Source organism: Manis javanica, chromosome 1 (genome assembly GCF_040802235.1).
Source record: "Manis javanica isolate MJ-LG chromosome 1, MJ_LKY, whole genome shotgun sequence".
Lineage (NCBI taxonomy): Eukaryota > Metazoa > Chordata > Mammalia > Pholidota > Manidae > Manis > Manis javanica.
In genome coordinates, this window is record NC_133156.1 from 13509321 (window position 1) to 13528294 (window position 18974).

The 18974-nt window shown below is 39.0% G+C and overlaps 1 protein-coding gene across 1 annotated transcript in view; it reads right to left on the reverse strand.

The window, feature by feature from the left end:
* The window catches only part of LNX2 (ligand of numb-protein X 2), a 72334-nt gene that overhangs the window by 15078 nt on the left and 38282 nt on the right, over positions 1-18974 (reverse strand). The window contains exons 3-5 of the mRNA XM_017676431.3: positions 9304-9551; positions 7963-8162; positions 1787-2155 (exon numbers count right to left, since the gene is read on the reverse strand). Of these exons, the coding sequence (XP_017531920.3) occupies positions 1787-2155; positions 7963-8162; positions 9304-9551 (817 nt within the window). The remainder of the gene's footprint in view (positions 1-1786; positions 2156-7962; positions 8163-9303; positions 9552-18974) is intronic.

Below are 18974 nucleotides of genomic sequence, written 5' to 3' on the forward strand. Positions count from 1 at the left end.
ATAAGGAAGTAGCAGGCCGTATTGTTGGGGGTATAAATTGGTATAATCTGATCTTACTGAAGGAAATTTAGCAAAATGCCTGAAATATCTTGAAAACAAAATATGGAAGTCTGTCAACAGGAGAAAGATTAAGTAACAGTACAACATGCCTACTACACAGCTACTCAAAATCATCACATGAATTTATACTTAATTTTGTGGTAAGAAGCCCATGACATACTGTTGACATAAAGAAAAAGCTACGAACTCAGAATTTACAAGGGGAGTGCATGTGCATTTGTGTACACAAGTACCGATTTATCTGTGGATATATACATAATAAATGTTTGTAATGATGTTCTCCAAACACTAATGTTGATGGAGTGTGTATTATTTTTATAGCCAAAAATAAAACTTCTAATTCTTTTCATAAGCAAACTTCAATCGAGCAACGTCAGTTTTCTATAGTTCGGGAAAAATTATAGCACAAAATAGGATGCAACCATTCAACTACTTGGATTAGAAACATCCAAAGACAACATGTTATCATGAAAAACTTTAAATGTATTTTCTACCTGTGTATCTGTATTTTCCACATTTTGGTTAGAAATTTAATGAGGACCATTTATTTAGGAATTGGGTATTTTAACACTGACAGAAATATAGTCATTCTTTTTCTTCCTATCTTATTGACCGGACTTCATGAAGTCCACTCAAAACTCTTCCTTCCTTTGACAAATACTGTAACTGGATTCACTTTCTTCTTTGACTCCCCCACCTCCTTACCATTCACCCATCTCTACTTTACAAGATGAGCCTGTTTTACCTGGGTAGCCCCTGGCTTGTATCCACAGGCATAGGTCCTAATGCTGCCTCTGATTTGAGGGAATTTCAAGGAACCAACTTTGCTTAATTCCAGATTATGAAATGTGACCAATACCTGAATCTCCCCTCAATGCAATATGGCTGTATGTGTTTTAAGGCTACATTGAACCAAAAAGTTTTAAAAAGGAGTGTATTAAAGAGGACTGAGATTTGGGTTTTCTTAATGTCTTCAATTTTCATTGTTATTTGATTCTGTGTAGTATAAAAATTTTTTAGTGACTATCAACCAACCTTTATTCCTGATGCCCAATTATATTAATACTTGGTTTCCTTTATAGAATTTTGGTAGGCTTTCTTTAACAAATAACCATTTTTTCACCTGTGTCACTGCAAGAGATGCCTTTGTATTAATGTCTTGGCAGGCTGTAGGGCTTAAGATCTCCTCTGGGTAGTTCTCTACTTTACCTGTTTTAATGCTTTTATTGAAAACATGTTTTCTTTCTCTAATAATGTGTTTTTTTCTCTATCCTTACTTTACAGTCTGAGGACTAATGTTAGAATGTGTTTGAAATATTCTGAAATCCTTAAAAAAAAAGCACTATAGAGTTTAGAATTATTCTTCACAGAAAAATGATCTTCCCACTGTTTTTATGTATCCTGAGGTGGTGGAGAGTTAAGAGACCAGGTAAGTCTCAGCAACTTTGTGTCTCACATTTCTCACTTGCTAAATGGAGCTACCAACATCTGTCCTGAGTGGTACTGGGGGTGGGGGGACACATGGGCCATGCATATGACACTGCAGAGCCTTTACTCTACAGACAGCCTAAAAGTTCACAGGTACACAGTGTTTAGAAAAGGACCTATCTATAATGAAGTTAGACTATTGTGGATTTTGAAGAATTCAGGTACTGAATTCTTGATTTTCCGATGAAATATCACGTCCCCTGGAACGAACTTGAATGAGTGTCTTAGAGGCGTCTACCTGAATGATGTGGGCGGCCAGCTCGGGCGTCCCGTGCTTCAGGTCATGTCCGTTGATGGCGAGCACACGGTCATTGCTGCTGAGCCTCCCGTCCTGTGCGGCCAGCCCCCCTTCCAACAGGTCAAGAATAAAAACACCTGGCTCGTCAGTCCTTCGCACGAGTTTAATGCCCAGCTGTTCCCCAGAGTCCCGCTTGTGAAGAACCACATGGAACACTTCTTCTCGTGGAGAGCTACCTTCCGCATGCGAGTGTGCTCGGTTGCCAAAGCGCCTCTCCCGAAGCACCGTGAGATGCAGCGCGCTGCAGGGCTGGGAAAGGACGGCTCTGGCATAGTTATGGGACACATTGCTGATGTCACAATTGTTAACCTAGAAAAAAAGAATTATGACCTAGGCATGACAATCTTCTATTTGCCGAATTTGTAGAGGTATTTATATAACACTTCCAAAGGAAACTAACATTGTGAATATGATATACAATTATTATTTACAAAGAAAATATAAATCTTTTAAATACAGAGTTCCTAAAATTAACTTGTAACAACTAGCATTAAGGAAAGAACAGTAGTTAGGATCACAGGCTTTAATAACAGACTTGAATTAGTCCTTGGTTCCGCCATTACTAACTGCATGACCTCAGGCAATTATGAACTTGTCTGAGTGCGGTTCCTCAGCCATAAAATGTGTTTACTATCCACTTCATGGGATGAAGGTGAGAATGAATGGACACCATCAGCATATGGTTAAGTGCTGATGAAATACTAGTTCTGGTGGAACAGAAAATGGAGTTCTACTACTATTTCTAAATGAAATACACTTAAACTAGAGAAAATAAGCTGAGTTTTATTTTAAGGAAAGTGTCACATTCCAGTTACACAACCTTATTTTAGATCGGTGACTTACTTTAAAAAAAAGCAGATAATCATAATCTCACTCTAACTTTTCAGCACACAAGTATTATGTATATTTAATACAAGAAGCATAATACTCAAAGAACATTTATTTATTGAGCTTTATAACCTTGAAATTAGTGACTGATCCCTGGACATGATTAAGAAATACACTAAGAAAATATGCCCAAGCTCCAATTACTCATCTAGTTGAACGAAGAGACTAGCACCAATCTTCGTATTTATCACAATTAGAGCCCCTCTCTTAAGCTAAGATAAAAGCCAAGGGGGAAACCAACATTTTCTGAACATTGGTTATGTGACAGGCTCTGGGTTACTGGTGTTTGTGATCAACCAAAATATTAAAATTTTTTTCACAGGAATCTATGTTAAGCAAGACGTGTCCCTTCCTATTTATCTAGAGTTGGTAGTTCTGAACATGAGTAACTTGAATTTTGTGAATTTTAGCCTGTTGGCATCTTTTAAGATTCAGTCATCAGATTCATAGATATTACACAGAAACATGCTATTCTCCCATGTTTGCAACATCTATGCATTTGGCAGCCATCTGGATCCTTGATAAAAATGTTGAATAATATTATAGGGTCAAGAATAGGACTTCAAGGCAGGTTTTAAACAACCAGCCTGACATGGATATTAATTTTTAAAAATCATCATTTCTGGCTAGTCAGCTAAACAGCTACCTATCTCTCAGTTCACATTGTTTCATCTTATATTCAGATATACTACAAATGACTTTGGGACTGTCTGGCTGAGATCCAGCTGTAGTGAAGTACAAGCATGTAGCCTCCCATCATCTCTGTGAAGTAGGCTGTAGAATATCCTACAATTAGAAAAAGATTTTTCCTTCATGAAGCATGGTTGCCATCAGATTCAGAGGAAACCAAGACCAAGTAAAATACCATTTCTAGATTTTGTAAAATCAGCACCAGCATTGTAAATTCTACCACATTTTTGGCCAAGTGTGTTTTAGACCAATGCAATCCAATCATAACTAATTATTTTCCTTCAAAACCAAAAATGTATAAGTCATTGATGAATTGGATCAAACTGAAAATACCTATTCTTAATAATGTCCTTAAAGTTATGTAATTTTTAATAATGATATTAAAGTAGTTTATAATAGTATTTTTTTCTTCAAATTGCTTAAAAGGCTTCATACCAAAAGGCCCTGCGGTATGTAGTTCTACTTTTCAAAGATGCAATTTAATAAACATGTATGTAGGTATGTATGTGTGTGTATACGTACAAAATATACACATCTTTTTAAGTGTGGGAAAACCAAAGCTAACACTGTAATTGCATACAGTTTGTTAAAAGCATAAGCTAGCCAGCTCCTTGGTTTGGAAATAAACCATCTTAATGACTCTTAGGTCTTTCAAAGTGGCTCGCTGTATTATTTATGTAGCTTATACAAAGTTGAAGATAATGAACAAGGTAGTAAAACATACCAAGCAGCCTTCTTTCCAAGTATTTACTTTGAATGGCCATAAATACTTCTTTACCTTTGGGGGAGAGGTGGCTTTACTTATTGGCTCCAGCACATTAGTTATTGGATGAGGTCATGGAGAAGACATGACCGCAGCTGACCCGTGAACTAGCTCCAGGCAATGGAGGTTCCTCATCCCTTCCCCTATCCTTGGGACAGGGGTTCCCATTTCCTTTCCCTGATTCCACAGGCTGTCCCAGAGGCTGACCCACACACCCTTGGGACAGTGATGTGTTGCTGAGGCCACGAGGATGCCATACTCGGTGAGGCCTCTATATAAACTTTAGTGACTTGGCAGGTGGGGGTGGAGATCTACGTGTCTTGCCGCACAAGATAAGCCATGAATGTTAAGTTCCCTTGCTTATTAAACCTGCCACCTACCTATCTGAAGTGGCCTGTCTCCTTCTGGGGTCTCTCCCTGTCCTATGTATAGGGGCTGGTTTCAGATTTCACCTGGGAAGGTCCCAAGTAGGAGATGTTTATGAACCAACAATTGGTGAGCCAGCCAAGACACCACAGAAATGGCCCCTGGGAAATAGGCATCTGTGGAAGGCTGGCCACTGACGTCTATGAGGGGAGGCATGGCCCATAGGTCAGATGCTTATGGACTGCTCTGTGAATACACTAGCTGCTTTAATAGGTTTACCTGAGAAACTGCACATAGTGCACTGTGACAAAGAAAATCCCTGAGAAAATTATATGAAGGAGATGAAGTTATGGAATGGACAAACACCCCGTGCCGTCCAGCTGCTGAACAAAGGGAAGAAAAGCACAGCAATGGGAACCCCGCTGGTGGGGCAGCTCCCAATTCGGGAACTGCTCATGATGAATGTACTCCCTCTGAGCTTGTTGACGTACCTGCCAAATTCCAGCAAAAGGCCAGGGAAAATATCCAGGCCTGGTTAGCACAGGTATGGATGCAGGCAGTAATAGCATTTCTGACTGGGCAGGAGGCAGAAAAATGAGCAATATCACCACAAACCCCACAAACCCTGTCTTCTGGCAGTGCTTACATAGCACTCAGGGTTCAAGGTACTCACTCCCTTATAAATTGGATTATTCTATCCTATAGGGAGGTCTGGCCCAATGAGCGGGGACTCTCTTGGGCATACGGAACCCTGAAAATCTATAGAGGAAGTACAGCAAATTCCTAGGAACTTAGATATGAGACAGAGCCCTGACCTTGAAGGTCTTACTCAGGCCACATTCACTGCAGGCATAAAAGCTAAAATTCTCCAGTCTGTCCCAATACCTGGGATGGGACAATGATATCCACGCTGAGCCCCATTATGAGATAAGACATTTATGATGCTGGGCAATCCATTAGTGATCTGGGAGAAACTCACAAATCTGTAATGGATATGGGCTGTGGGAAAGACTTAAGAGAGAGAAAGCCTGGAAACCCAAGACTGTCCCAATCAGCTTTACTGGTCCAGTAGAAATAACCCAAAGCAACTGTGGTTTGGCCTCATTGCTGCAGGGACCCCACCTGAACAGACAGACAACCTAACATTTCAACAGTAGTTCAGACCTGCCCCATCTGCCCCTGCCTTTCCCAATACCCTCCCTGCCTCCCCCAGCAAAGGCCCCAGGGATGCAGTCCTACTCAGGGTGGGTGACTCCCACACCCTGAGTATGAGAAACAAGCCAAGACTGCCTCCAGGTGAGGGCCACTGGAGATGATTAGAGGCCTCGTGTTGAGCTCAGCATTCACTGGTCTTCCAGAAAGAAACAGAAGGTAGCAGCTCTGGTGGATACTGGAGTTGTATGCTCTCCAACACATGGTTACCATGAATTAGGGGAGTTTTCTGGCCTCCTCAGCACCATCGATGATTATGGAGTACAAACAATGATGGTCAAAAAGGCCTTCTGACACTGCAATCTGCCCTCCTCCCCTGCCCCAAGAGCATGAGGTTTTTCTCTCCAGTCCCAGAGAACATGTCAGGCATTGATCGCCACCAACGTCATATCCTGCAAACCTCTATCCATGAATTCCGCCTCTAGGTTACAGAAATCAAACCAGTGCTGAGGGGCTTGGGGCCCGGGTATTAAAGTAGGAACGATACACTGCAGGAAGCAGCACACACATGCGAGTGGAAAGCAAAGCCAGGAATCCCCAGTAGGAAGATCAGTTCTGTCTGCTCTGGGAGGCTGTTCTGGTTTTTTCCCCCATCTGGAGAGCTCCTTTCAAGAACTAAAACTCTAGAGGTCCCAAGTTTTGTTTTACAAAGGAGATGGCTATTCCTGATAGGATGTCACATCCAAATCCACTCTTACACCGATTCAGCAAGTATTTCCTGAGCACTTTTTATATGCACAGCACTATGAGAAATCTGTTTCGCAATCTGTACCATTACAGTGGCCACAGTACACCACAGTACATTTAAGTAATTTACTGTAATGGACTATGTGCCAAGTGACAAAGAGAAAAGCAATGAATGTTGTCAGCAACTGAAGTAAGGAGACTGGGCCAGCAAGGGTGGGAATGGCTAAGCAAAGCATCACAGATAAAGGTGGACAAACTGTAGCACAAAGGGGGCAGGCTGGCATGTGGGAATAAGGGGAGCAAGAAGATTGCTGTGCCTGGCTTTTCCATCAGATTGTAAATTCCATGAGGACAGAGGTATTTTGCTCTTTATTGTATCCTTAGCAACTAGTACAGTGCCTAGAACATTGAAAAAAAAAAGAACAAACTACTATGCCTGAACCAAAAAGAAAGGGGTAACATGACAGGTTGTGTAAAAGACCATGGGGGATCCTGAATGTTAATCTATCTGGACTTGATCCTCTGGTCAAATCTTCTCAAGGAAAGCAGAGTCACTGACAATATTAACCTGGCAGTGATCATCTTGGATTTAAGAGCAGGAAGTTGGAGGCAGGGATGTCTGATGGGGCATTCTACTAAATTAGACATGAAGCAGTGAGGGCCTAGATAAAGAGGTACTAGAGACGGCAGACTTGAATTCCTAGAAGATCTTTTTCTCATCCACAAGTATTTCTCCTCTCTCCTTCTAGAAGTTATCCATTCTGTTAGCTTCAACTACCATCTGCACTTACAGGATTCAAATATCCAGGCCAGGATTCACATAAACTAGTACTATACAGGATTCTGACCATCCCCTTCCCCCTTGTCTCAGTGGGCTCTCTAGTAACTATCATCTTGTCCCAAGTTTGTTCTTTTTGGCAATAGCTTTTTCTCCTTTAAGGTCATCTTCTGCAACAAAAGGAGAGTAACATCAAGAGTTGGTGAAGAGTCAGGCTGTTTGCAGAGGGCAGCGCGCTGGGGAGCCCACCAGAGATGGCCACGACTGCTGAGCTCGCCTAAATTCCATGGCATATATTTAGTGTGCACTGTCTGTTTTTTCTAGATTTTAGTCATCAGTGTAGAGAAGGATAAATGAGACAATGAAGGTAATGGATGGATGGTAAAACCGGACTAGGTATCAAACCAGTGGGATAAGGGCTTCCAGCACGGGCAGGGGGGCCCTCAGATAGCTGACCACACAGGCCAAGCCAGGACGGGCCTCGCCAGCCCGAGGAGCCCAAGACCGTGTGCTGAGTCACATGTGGGACTGAAATCAATGCAGGGAGAAAAACACATTCCACATGTATGCAGAAACAGGAGAAATTATAGACAAATTCTCATCTGTTTTGCACATAAAAACAGCAAAACTTACCTTTACATAATTCAGGTTCTACAGTAACACAATTTTCTGTCTTAAATTTATGAACACAAACAAAAGGATACAAGTTAACAGAATAATTAAGATACATACCTGAAGAATCTGGTCTCCAGCAAGGAGTCTCCCATCTCTGGCAATTATCCCATCCCGATAGACTTCCTGGATAACAATGTTAATCAGTGGCGTTTCATTGCCCCCCACAATGCTAATTCCTAATCGAATATAAGGATTAGACCGGTGAATTTCAATCGTGGTAATTTCACCTTCTGGTAAACTATGTGGCTGCTGTGCGGCTGCGAGTTAAAAATGAGAGAGAAAAATAGATGGAAAGAAAAACAATGTTTTATATGTTGATTATCTTTAGGTAAATAAGTCATCTTATATTAACAGATGATCAACAGCTAAGCAATACCACTGGATAAAAAACCAGAATGACAAAAAATATCTATGCTAAGATTATTTAAACATTTCCTGTTCCAAAGATAATTAGTAAATAATCAACAGCTACCATGTATCATATCACTAGGGACAATACAGTGATCTGATCAAGAAATATCAAGAGAATGCCACCTTGTCCTGATAAAGTTTGAATCATGGAACAATTGTAAACAATGCACGGCAATATAAAGAGGAACTAACTCTGGTAGAGTCACCACGGGCGTTGAGAGAGTCATCACATTAAGCTCTAAGATGTGAGTCTTAAACTGAGCCTTAGGAGATGAAAAAGGTTACGGCTGTGGCAGGGCAAATTTAAATTTGCAGTAAAATCTGGAATCTTTAGAGAAAAGTATATTTAAAAGTAAATACCTAGAGCCAACTAGCTATGACTACAGGCTTTCTGCCTACTTCCTAAGTGGGCTGTATTGTCAGCTTGGTGGCTGCTCCCAGGGGACAGTGAGAGTCAGAGGTATGGGAGGGCTCAGGTGTATCTCCAGCAACTTCCTGGCTGTACAAGTTTAGACAATTAATCTCTTAAATCTCAGTTTTCTCACCATTAAAAAATATCTCACAATATTGTCACAAGCATTTAATGGGTCGATATATGTGGACAGCTAGGCATAGTGTCCAACACAAAGTAAGCATGTAATCTGAGGTTTTATTTTTGTTTTTCTTGGTGCTGTTGATTTCTTAGTGGAGAAGCAATAAGCTTCTGAACAGACACACAAGAAGCTGCATGTAAGTGACGAGTGGATCCACGGACCACACCGGGAGAGGCGGGGAAGGATCGCCTCCTCTGGGGATGCATGTTCTGTTTTTGAAATGCAAAACTTAAAAGTGTGAAGTAGGGGGGGTGTGAATTGTTCCTCAATAAAATCGTATCTTTAAAGAAACAAAACTGTTTGTTGGGAAAGTAGCAGGGAATAGTGAGAAGGAAGGAGTGTCTGGTCTGAAAACAGAGATGAGAAGCAAAAGGAAGAGGCACACAGCACGTACTGTCGACAACAGCGCTCTCCTCAAAGGCAGGGTTGTCCAGGCCGGGCTCCTCGGTCCACGCAGGAAGGGGTGCCGGCGTCAGGTTCCGCTCGGCTGGCACTGTGCCTGCCCCTGAGCAGTCGGCTTCAGGTGATACGGTACCTGGAAGATCTATGACAGGGGTTCCACTTTCGTTCTCAACTTCTGTCTGAACTTTACTCGTTTTCCTTCTCTCTAGGGCAACTCTCCGATGGGAAGCTCCAGGACACCTAGAGAGGGAGCATCGCAGTTTCCAGATGATTTGCAAGGACTAAAAAGTGACTGACCTTGTGTTACAACAACAGAATGGCTGTGGCTTCCAGGCTAAAAGCACCTGGAGGTGCCCACGAGCGGTCCCCAACTCTGATCCTAACCTCAAACGAGGTTCTGACCATGCCACATAGCAAGTGTAAAACAAGGCATTGGCAACAGACAATGGGTTGGTATATGCCTCAAAGGATACTTCAATACAAAATTGTATTCAGGTATATACGCGTACTAGGAACACATACACTGGATAGTAACCACAACAGCTGTTTCTATAATGCAAGAATTATTCCGAAATTCTGATTACACAGCTCCTTTTCACAGGTTAAACGGCTTAACCATAGGAGTGTAAATGGGCATTCCTCTTCACCACCAGCCCTGTGCCATGACTTAGATCTTCAACGCCGCCAGGCCTCTATGCTCTCGTGCCAACTGTCACTCAGTAGTGGGCAGCAACCCACCTGAAGCTTCTCCACTTACAGGAAAGCACAGCAAGGGCCCAAATAACCTTGATAGACATACAAGGAAATAAAAACTTATCTCCTAGTTTGTAAAATCAGAACTGCAATGGTGGAATTAAAGATATGCTATGTGAGTGGGAGAATATATTCCAAGCACTTGGGAAACTTACATAAGCACCGAGAAATAAGAACTGTTAATTTGCTTGCATTTAGTTATTTAAGCAAACAGAACGTGCAAACCGATGCTTATTTGGACATTTAAGTAAAGTCTTACACAAGATATTAGAAACAATGTCAAGGTGCCAGTTATTTTCCATCTGATGCTCTGGTTGGACTAATACTGCCTGGTTTGAAGGGCGGAAAAGGGGATTAGGGAGGGAGAGGCGGACACATACTCCCAGAGCCTAACGTGACTCTATAGATGCCGCTTAGGTTGGGGCAAGAAGGTACAGAAAGTTTGGGTACAGTGGGTGACAGTCTTATGGCCAAGGTTATGGACCTTCATTCAATGACAGTATTTTTAAAAATCTAAAATTTCAATAAAAATTAAGTATTAGATTAAATGCAATTAAAATTGAAAGCTATCCCTTAACTATAAGAGTAATAAATTTTCCCTCATGAACGGAAGATTTAAAGTCCTGGACTTCAAGTTCTTGCAAAGCATCATTATGAAATTTCTCTGCTCAGCTTCCTCCATTACTTGTTTTCTCTCCATCTTGTTAAGAAGGGGGACAACTAACAACTTTGTATGGTGATAGCTGGTAGCTAGAATTATCATGTATGTAAATGTTGAATCACTGTGTTGTACACCTCACCTGAAACTAATGTAACACGGTGTGTCAACTACCCTTCAATAAAAAATAATTATCTACAAAAAAAAAAAAAAGAAGGGGGACAACTGCTTTTCCTCTCTGCATTGTGCAGCACTCTGGGGAATGTTCCCCAAGGGCCTGACAAACATTTTTAAAAATTATATTACTGAAAAGTAATTTCTGTCTAGTAAGACATTACAAATGTGTTTTTAAAATATTTTAGTCAACTAAAAATGAGACCAAAACAGGATTAAAAAATGTGTGACTAGAAAGATAGGTAAATATTTAATTCCCAAAATACTTAACATACTAAAACATCTACATGGGCAACAGCTAGTGTTCAATGAAAAAATGGAGTAGGAATGCAAATGTTGAGGAAATAAAAACAGATGTGAACACCTGGGAATCAGCCCAGCTAACAACTAAAACAACTCCACAAACTAAATAGCTGTAGAGCCTATCTTATACTTACTAAATGTGCAAAAAAATAAATTTAAAAGGAAAACCTAAAACTGTTAGAAAGATGAAGAAACATGAATGCTTAAATTCCCAAGCGGACAGCAAATTGCTACCAGCAGCTAAATAAAGATACTGAAAATGATACCATGTAAAAAAAAATTATGCAAGAATGGTCTTATCACATATTAGAGGGAGGTTATAAAGAGAACCTTTTTAGACACCCATCCATATTTAAGCAAAATGGACCAGGTGAACAGACTGAGACAGAACAATTAGACACTAGACTATGAGAAAAGACAGCTAACTGACCAAGGGAGACAAGAGTGTTGACCAAGAGAATATAGCCAATAGTTCAGATGCCACAAAAGGGGGAAATAAGATAAGGACCAAAAAGCACTGGATTGATTTGGCAGTTACAAGGTCATGGTGACCTTAGAAAGAATACCTTGATGATAGGGGCAAATACAATACATGCAGAATATAATCCAAGCTTTTCTGTCAATACAATATGGGGGGCAAATATAATACATGAAGACTATAGTCCAAGCAGTTCTGTCAATACAATACATGCATTCTACAAAAACTTACACTAAAAACTACAGGGCTTAATGGAAAAGAGAACTGGGATCAACCATTCAAAACCTGTGCCTTTGGGAATGGGGAAGGGTGACAGTGGGTACAGGGCTTCTTTTTGGGGAGGTGAAAATGTTACAAAAATTGGATTGTGATGATGGTTGCACACTTGTGTGAATATACCAAAAACCACTGAATTGCATACTTTTTAAAAACAGGTAAATCTTATGGTAGGTGAAATCTATCTCAATAAAACTATTTTTAAAAAATCTATGAGGACTACAGAGGTCAGAGCAAGTGTGGACAGAGAAAGATCACAAGCACAGAGCTCAGAGCCAGCGTTCCTCAAGTTTGTAAACCCGTGGAACTTTTTCTTGAAAAAAAAAAAAGAGAAAGGAAGAAACCAACATTTGTTGAGTGTTTACTTGTGTCAGTCGCTGTATAAAGACCTTCGTGTACAGTGTTTCACTGAATCCTCACAACCACTCTATTATCTCCATTTTACAAATGGGAAACTTGAAACGTAACTAAGGCAACGTCACATAGCTATTAAATTGCAGAGACAAAATCCAAACCAACTTGGATCTGATTTCAAAGACATCTGTTCTTTCTACTATATCACTAAATTTATGCTCATGGAGTTATTTTTCTAGGCCTTAGGAAAACATAAATTGACTATGTTCCACAAACTTGTACTAGAAACACAGTCAGAGAATGTCAGAACAAGAAGAGCCTTGGTAATCATTAAAAACCAAATAAAAACTGCAAACAACGAAAACCTACACATCTAATAATAACACAAACTGCAACTGGCATCAGGGGATACAACGTGGAATATTCAAGCAGGTAACTTGGTATAGCAAAAGGCTAGTATAGAGGAGATTAAAAATGAATAAAAACAATAGAAAAGAAATGCATGCAACATTTAATTAGATCAGGGCAGGCATTTGCTCGAACCTTGTAGGTAGAATGGAGCTCTGAGAAAATGAGGTACCCTTAAAAAGGGCAACAAATGACCTGTATGACTTGCTAGGGGTGAGGGCTGCAGAATATGCGATATTAGTAGTAACAGTAACAGCAGCCATACTGGCTGGTGGTAGTGGCAGTGGAAGTAAAATAAAACAATGCACGAATAACTGCCAGCACAATGGCACACACTTAATAAAACTCAAAGAACATGTGCATCTTAGAACCAAGAAAAATGATAATATTTCGCTTTGCAAAAAATCAATTCAATTGACATCAGTGAAAATAGTAGATTCAGGATGTCTAAAAAGCCTCGCCTCCATATATGCAATGTGAACACTGGCAAAAACTGTCAGAACTACCTATTTCTGAGCTCTGCCTATTAGCCAAAGTTCGATAGCAGTGTGGAGTGCATTTATTCACAAAAAATGGCAGAATATCAGTCAGAGCAGTAGGCTCTGTAGCATTTCAACTTGCGTAATTTCCATCCCCATCTAGCCAGCTCCACATAAAAACCACTGGAAAAGCAATGGCCCACAAAAACAGTGGAAAAAATATGGCAGCCATTGGAGGGATAGACCGGAATGCCTTCAAAGCCTCATTTGTAGAGAGCTATCCTTAACTGACCAGTTGGTTCTCTGGAAGACTCCACCCCACTTGCAACGCTGTTTTTATCTGAACTGACCTGGAACTCACCCAGTGCAAACAACCTCTTCACTGGGAAAGGTGAAACAAAAAATAAAAACCAAAAAAAGTGAGGCAATTGTTTAAGATTGTGGTTGCCCAAGGTAGGCAAGGAAAAGGCTTATCAAAAAATTTAAAAGGAAAAGCTAGGAAATGAAATATCCCTAGGGTTTGGGTCCTGACATGTCCAGGGCTGTGTGCATGCACAGGAAAGAACTGAGAGGGCCCTGAGCTCTCACTTCTCACTTCTGCCTGACACTGACACTCTGTGAAAGCAGGAAATGAAGGCCAAGGAGGAACTGTCAATTGCCTGAGTGTTGAAGGTGTGCTCCACCAGGCACACAGAATAACACATGCTTCCCCTATGGAAGACTGGGAGATATACTGGCATTTAAAGATTTTTTGTTCAATCATTAGCATTTAAAGATTTCATGTTCAATCATTAGCTGGCCAGTAAGCTAAGCATAGGTTTTGCACAATCAGTCTAGAAACATCACTGAATAGCAGGGACGAAGACTGATTTCTTGAGTTGCCCTGTATATTACGTAAGGTGTCCAGAGTTCAATACAAAATTAAGAGACACGCAAAGAAACAAGTAAGTGTTGCGCATACACAGTTAAAAAAACAACAACAGACATTGTCCCTGAGGGAGACCAGACATTGGCCTTACCAGATAATGACTTAAATCAGGTATTATAAATGTATTTAAAGAGCAGGAAAAAATCATGTCTAAAGAACAAAAGGAAATTATGAGAATGATATCTCACCAAATAAAAGTATCAATAAAGAAATACAAGTTATAGTAAAGAACCGATAGAAATTCTGATTTAAAAACTACAGTAAATGAAATTAAGCATTCACTAGAAGAATTCACAGATTTGAGCAGGCAGAAGAAAGAATCAATGAACTTCAAGATAGGTCAACTGAAATTACCCAGTTTGAAGAAGAGAGAGAAAAAGAATGAAAAAAAAAAAAATAGCAGAGCACCGCAAGGGCCTGTGGGACACTATCAAGAGTATAACATCCAAAATTGGAGTCCCACAAAGAGTCAGAGAGAAAGAAGCAGAAAAATTATGTGAAGACACAAGAACCAAAATCTTCCCAAGCTTAATGAATGTTGCATGCAGCAAGACGTCAGGACCTCATCACACAGAAGTGAGCCTCAGTAACACTGACAGCTGATTTCTCTTCAGAAGCCATGGAGGCCAGAAGGCCATGGATGACATATTCAAAGTACTAAAAAAAAAACCCTGTCAACTAAAGTCTATATCCAGCAAAACTCTCCTTCAAAACCAGAAGCTATGAAGATGTCCCCAGAACAAAAACAAAAACGATGAGTTTGTGCTAGCAGACCTGCCCTGGAAGCAGTTCTTCGGGCAAATACGAAAGGACCTTACACAGTAATGTAAGTCCATATGAAGAAATAAAGAGATAAATATAAAAGACAGTATAAAAGTGTTTTTTTGGTTTATATTCCTTTTCTGTCCTGATTTAAAAGCAATAATATAATTCTGCTTTGAAGGGCATATAACATATAAAGATGTAATTTATACAACAATAACAGCACAAAGGAGATATACAACAATAACAGCACAAAGGAGGGGGATGGAATAGAGCTATACATAAGCTAAGCTTTTGTATATTAGTGAAATTAAGTTGGTATTAATCTAAACTAGTTATACATTAAGATTTTAATTGTAATTCCCACAGCAACCACTTATAAACAACTCAAAAAATATATATGAACAGGAATGACAAATAAATTAGAATGGCATACTAGAAATTAACACAAAACAAGGAAGAAATGGAATAATAAAGATACAAAAAGGAATGAGACATTAGAGATAAATAGCAAAATGGCAAACATAAATCCTAACTATCAGTAATTACAATTACAAATGAATTAAACACTAATTAAAAGTCAGTGATAGGCAGAATGAATTAAAAAGAAAAACATGATCCAATTATATGCCTTCTACAAAGGACACACTTCATATTCAAAGACAAATAGGTAAAAATTAAAAGGAGAGAGAAAGATAAACCATACAAATGGCAACTTGAAAACAGTTGGGTAGGCTTGCTAATTTCAGACAAAACAGACTTTAAGACAAAACCTGTTTCTGGTGAAAAAGAACACTTTACAATGATGAAAGTTTTGATCTATCAAGAAGCTGTAATAATTATAACCATAACTTAACAACAGACCCTCAAAGTACATGAAGCAAAAAATGACAGAATTAAAGGTGGAAATAAACAATACACCATAACAGAGTAAGACTTCAATACACACTTTCAATAACAGAATAACCAGACATAGAACAAGAAAATAGAGACTTTAACATACTATAAATCAACCAGACCTGACAGACATCTATTCAACACTCCACACAGCAACAAAACACACATTCTTCTCAGGTACACATGGAGCATTTTCCAGGCTAGACCATGTGTTAGGTGATAAAAAAGCCTCAATAAAATTTAAAGGATCAAATTAGACAAAGCATATTCTCCAATCACAATTAATTAAAAATGGATCAAAGACCCAAACATAAGAGTTACAACTATAAAAGTCTTAGAAGAAAACATGGTGTAAATCTTCATGACCTTGGACTACGCAATGGTTTCTTAGATATGACACCAAAAGCACAAGAAAAGAAAAAAATAGGTAAAATGGACTTCATAAAAACTCAATTTGTTTGTCCTTCAAAGGACATAGGTAAGTGAAGACAACTAATTGAATAAAAGAAAATACTTGCAAATAATATATATAAGAAAGTATCCAGAACACATATAGAATGCTTACAACTTACAAGTAAGTCAATCCATTGTTAACAATGGACTAATGATGTTAAGCATCTGTTCATGTGCTTGTTGGCTATTTAAGTATCTTTGGAAGGACAATTATTCAAATCCTTTGAGCATTTAAAAATGGATTACTTGGTATATCAATGATAACAAAAAAAATGGATTACTTGGCTTTTTGTTGAGCTGTAAGAATTCTTTATATATTCTATATGCTAGACTCCTATAAGATACATGATTTGCAGATATGTATCTGCTTTTTACATTATACATGAACAAAGAATGCTAACAAGAATGTGCCTAACACAAACTTCCCTCCAAGCTAAAATGTGAAAAGGGCAATCCTGACCTTAGCCTACCCTGACCCCTAAAGTTTTTGAAACCATTTGATGGATTAGAAAAGCTCTCAGCATGGAAAGACTTCTTTGAAGTTTTCCTCTATATTGTACACACTTTTTACAATGCTGTTAAACTATAAGTTTAAAAGGAAAAGAAACATGGTGCTGAACCTTGCCATAAACTAAGACACAAATGCTCAAATTAGCAAAAAAAAATTAAAATATTTATAATTACCATAAGCTTTAAATGTTCAGTGGTTTAGGGTGAGATGGGCATGAGCAGTTGAAAAGGGCAGGTGGAATGCTTGTGGTTGATGTTGTTTGGAAGAATTTAACAAATTATAGCTGATCCTTCAAAAACACAGATTGGAACTGCAAGGGTCCACTTACATGTGGATTTTCTTTCCATAAATACATTGAAAAATTTTTTTGAGATTTCCAACAATTTGAAAGACATTTTCTTTTCTCTAGCTTACTTTATTGTAATTAATACAGCATATAATGCATATACAAAATATGTGTTAATCCACTATTTATATTATTGTTAAGGCTTCTTGTCAAGACTAGGCAATTGGTAGTTAAGTCTTTGGGTAGTCAAAGTTATGAACAACTTTTGACTATGGGGGGTTGACCCTGTGTTATTCAAGAGTCAACCTTACTAAAAGGTTATATGCTTAGTATAATATATAGAGTATTTCTTAAAAGACTTTAAAGATGGGTATTTTAACTTGTCTTTTAAAATTCTTCATTGTTTTACTAATATATAATTAGTTAATAACTAGTTATATTATTTAAAAACATTTATCTTTGCAGATATGTATCTGCTTTTTACATTATACATGAACAAATGTTTTACTTAATTATCTTTCATAAATGTTTTACTTTAGCTGTAGGAGAATATGTCAGCTGCTCTTAGATTTCTTAAGAGTGGAATTTCATTCAAACAGGGAAAGTAACTTTAAATTCAAAATTACCACTCAGATTCCTGGAACAGCTCTCCAGATTTATGTGAACTACTCTTAATTCCATATTTCTACCACCAAATTAAGAGATTTCCAAGTCCTAAAAATTCAAGAACAAAGGCACATGATAGTCATTTAATTTCTATGCAATGAATCACTGTTGCTGATGCCAAAATTCTATGAATTTCAATTAAACATCAATTTCTAACAAATGAGTGAGATTGTGTACAGAGATGGCACAGTCATAATAATCATATTCTGTGCCTCATGACAACACTCTTGCTAATCTGTGTTGGTTTTAAACATGGCTGCAATTTTTTTTACCTCTTCCCATCACAAAGTGAAGCTTGTCCCCTCCCTTTGAATCTGGGTAGACTGCTTCAGACAGAGTAACAGTATAAGGGAGGCTATGTGACTTCAAGGCTAGGTCATACAAAGCTATGCAGCTTCTGACTTATTCACTGAAACACTGAGCGCAAAGTGAAATCATTTGGTAGAGTAAAGACACGTAAAAAACACGCTGAGGCCGCCGTGCTAGAGAGGCCACATCGGGCTCTCTGGCTGACAAGTCCTAACGGAGCCCATGCCTCTACTTATCTCCATCAAGGTGCCAGACATGTGAATGAAGAAGCCATCTTGAAAGTCGATCCTCCAGTTCCAACGCTGCAGTCCCTGACTTTCAGTTCTTCCCAGCGGTGGCCCAGTAACACAGACAAGCCATCCCTGCTGTGTGCTGTCTGCATCCCTGACTCACAGAATCCACAAGCAGAATAAAATGCTTGTTTATGTAACTATATTTGGGGTGGTTAGATTCTCAGCAATGGATTATGAGAACATAGATTAACAATTTAATTGAGTAAACGTTAGATAAGTGTCAACTCTGGGCAAGAGATTCAAAGAGTAAAGACACTAGTAAAGACTGGCCCTAAAGGAATGAACGATCCAGCAGTAGATTCTTACTTGCTATCACTTTACAGAGGCTATTGCTAGAAGAGCATCTGGCACACAGTAGATAGTAAGTATTTGCTGAATGAACAAATGAACCATATCATTTAGGGTTGAGTGTTGGACAGTAAATATTTCTACGTGAATTTCAACATTTTTAACTGAGAGACTAGAGAAAGGCCAGACTATTCACTGAATATCTGCTGAATTCACATAAAAAAATTGTATAACTTGCCATATTTTTTTTTCATTAAGGTATCATTGATATACAATCTTTTGAAGGTTTCATATGAGCAATATTGTGGTTACTACATTCGCCCGTATTATCAAGGCCCCCCCACTTACCCCACTGCAGTCACTGTCCATCAGTGTAGTAAGACGCTA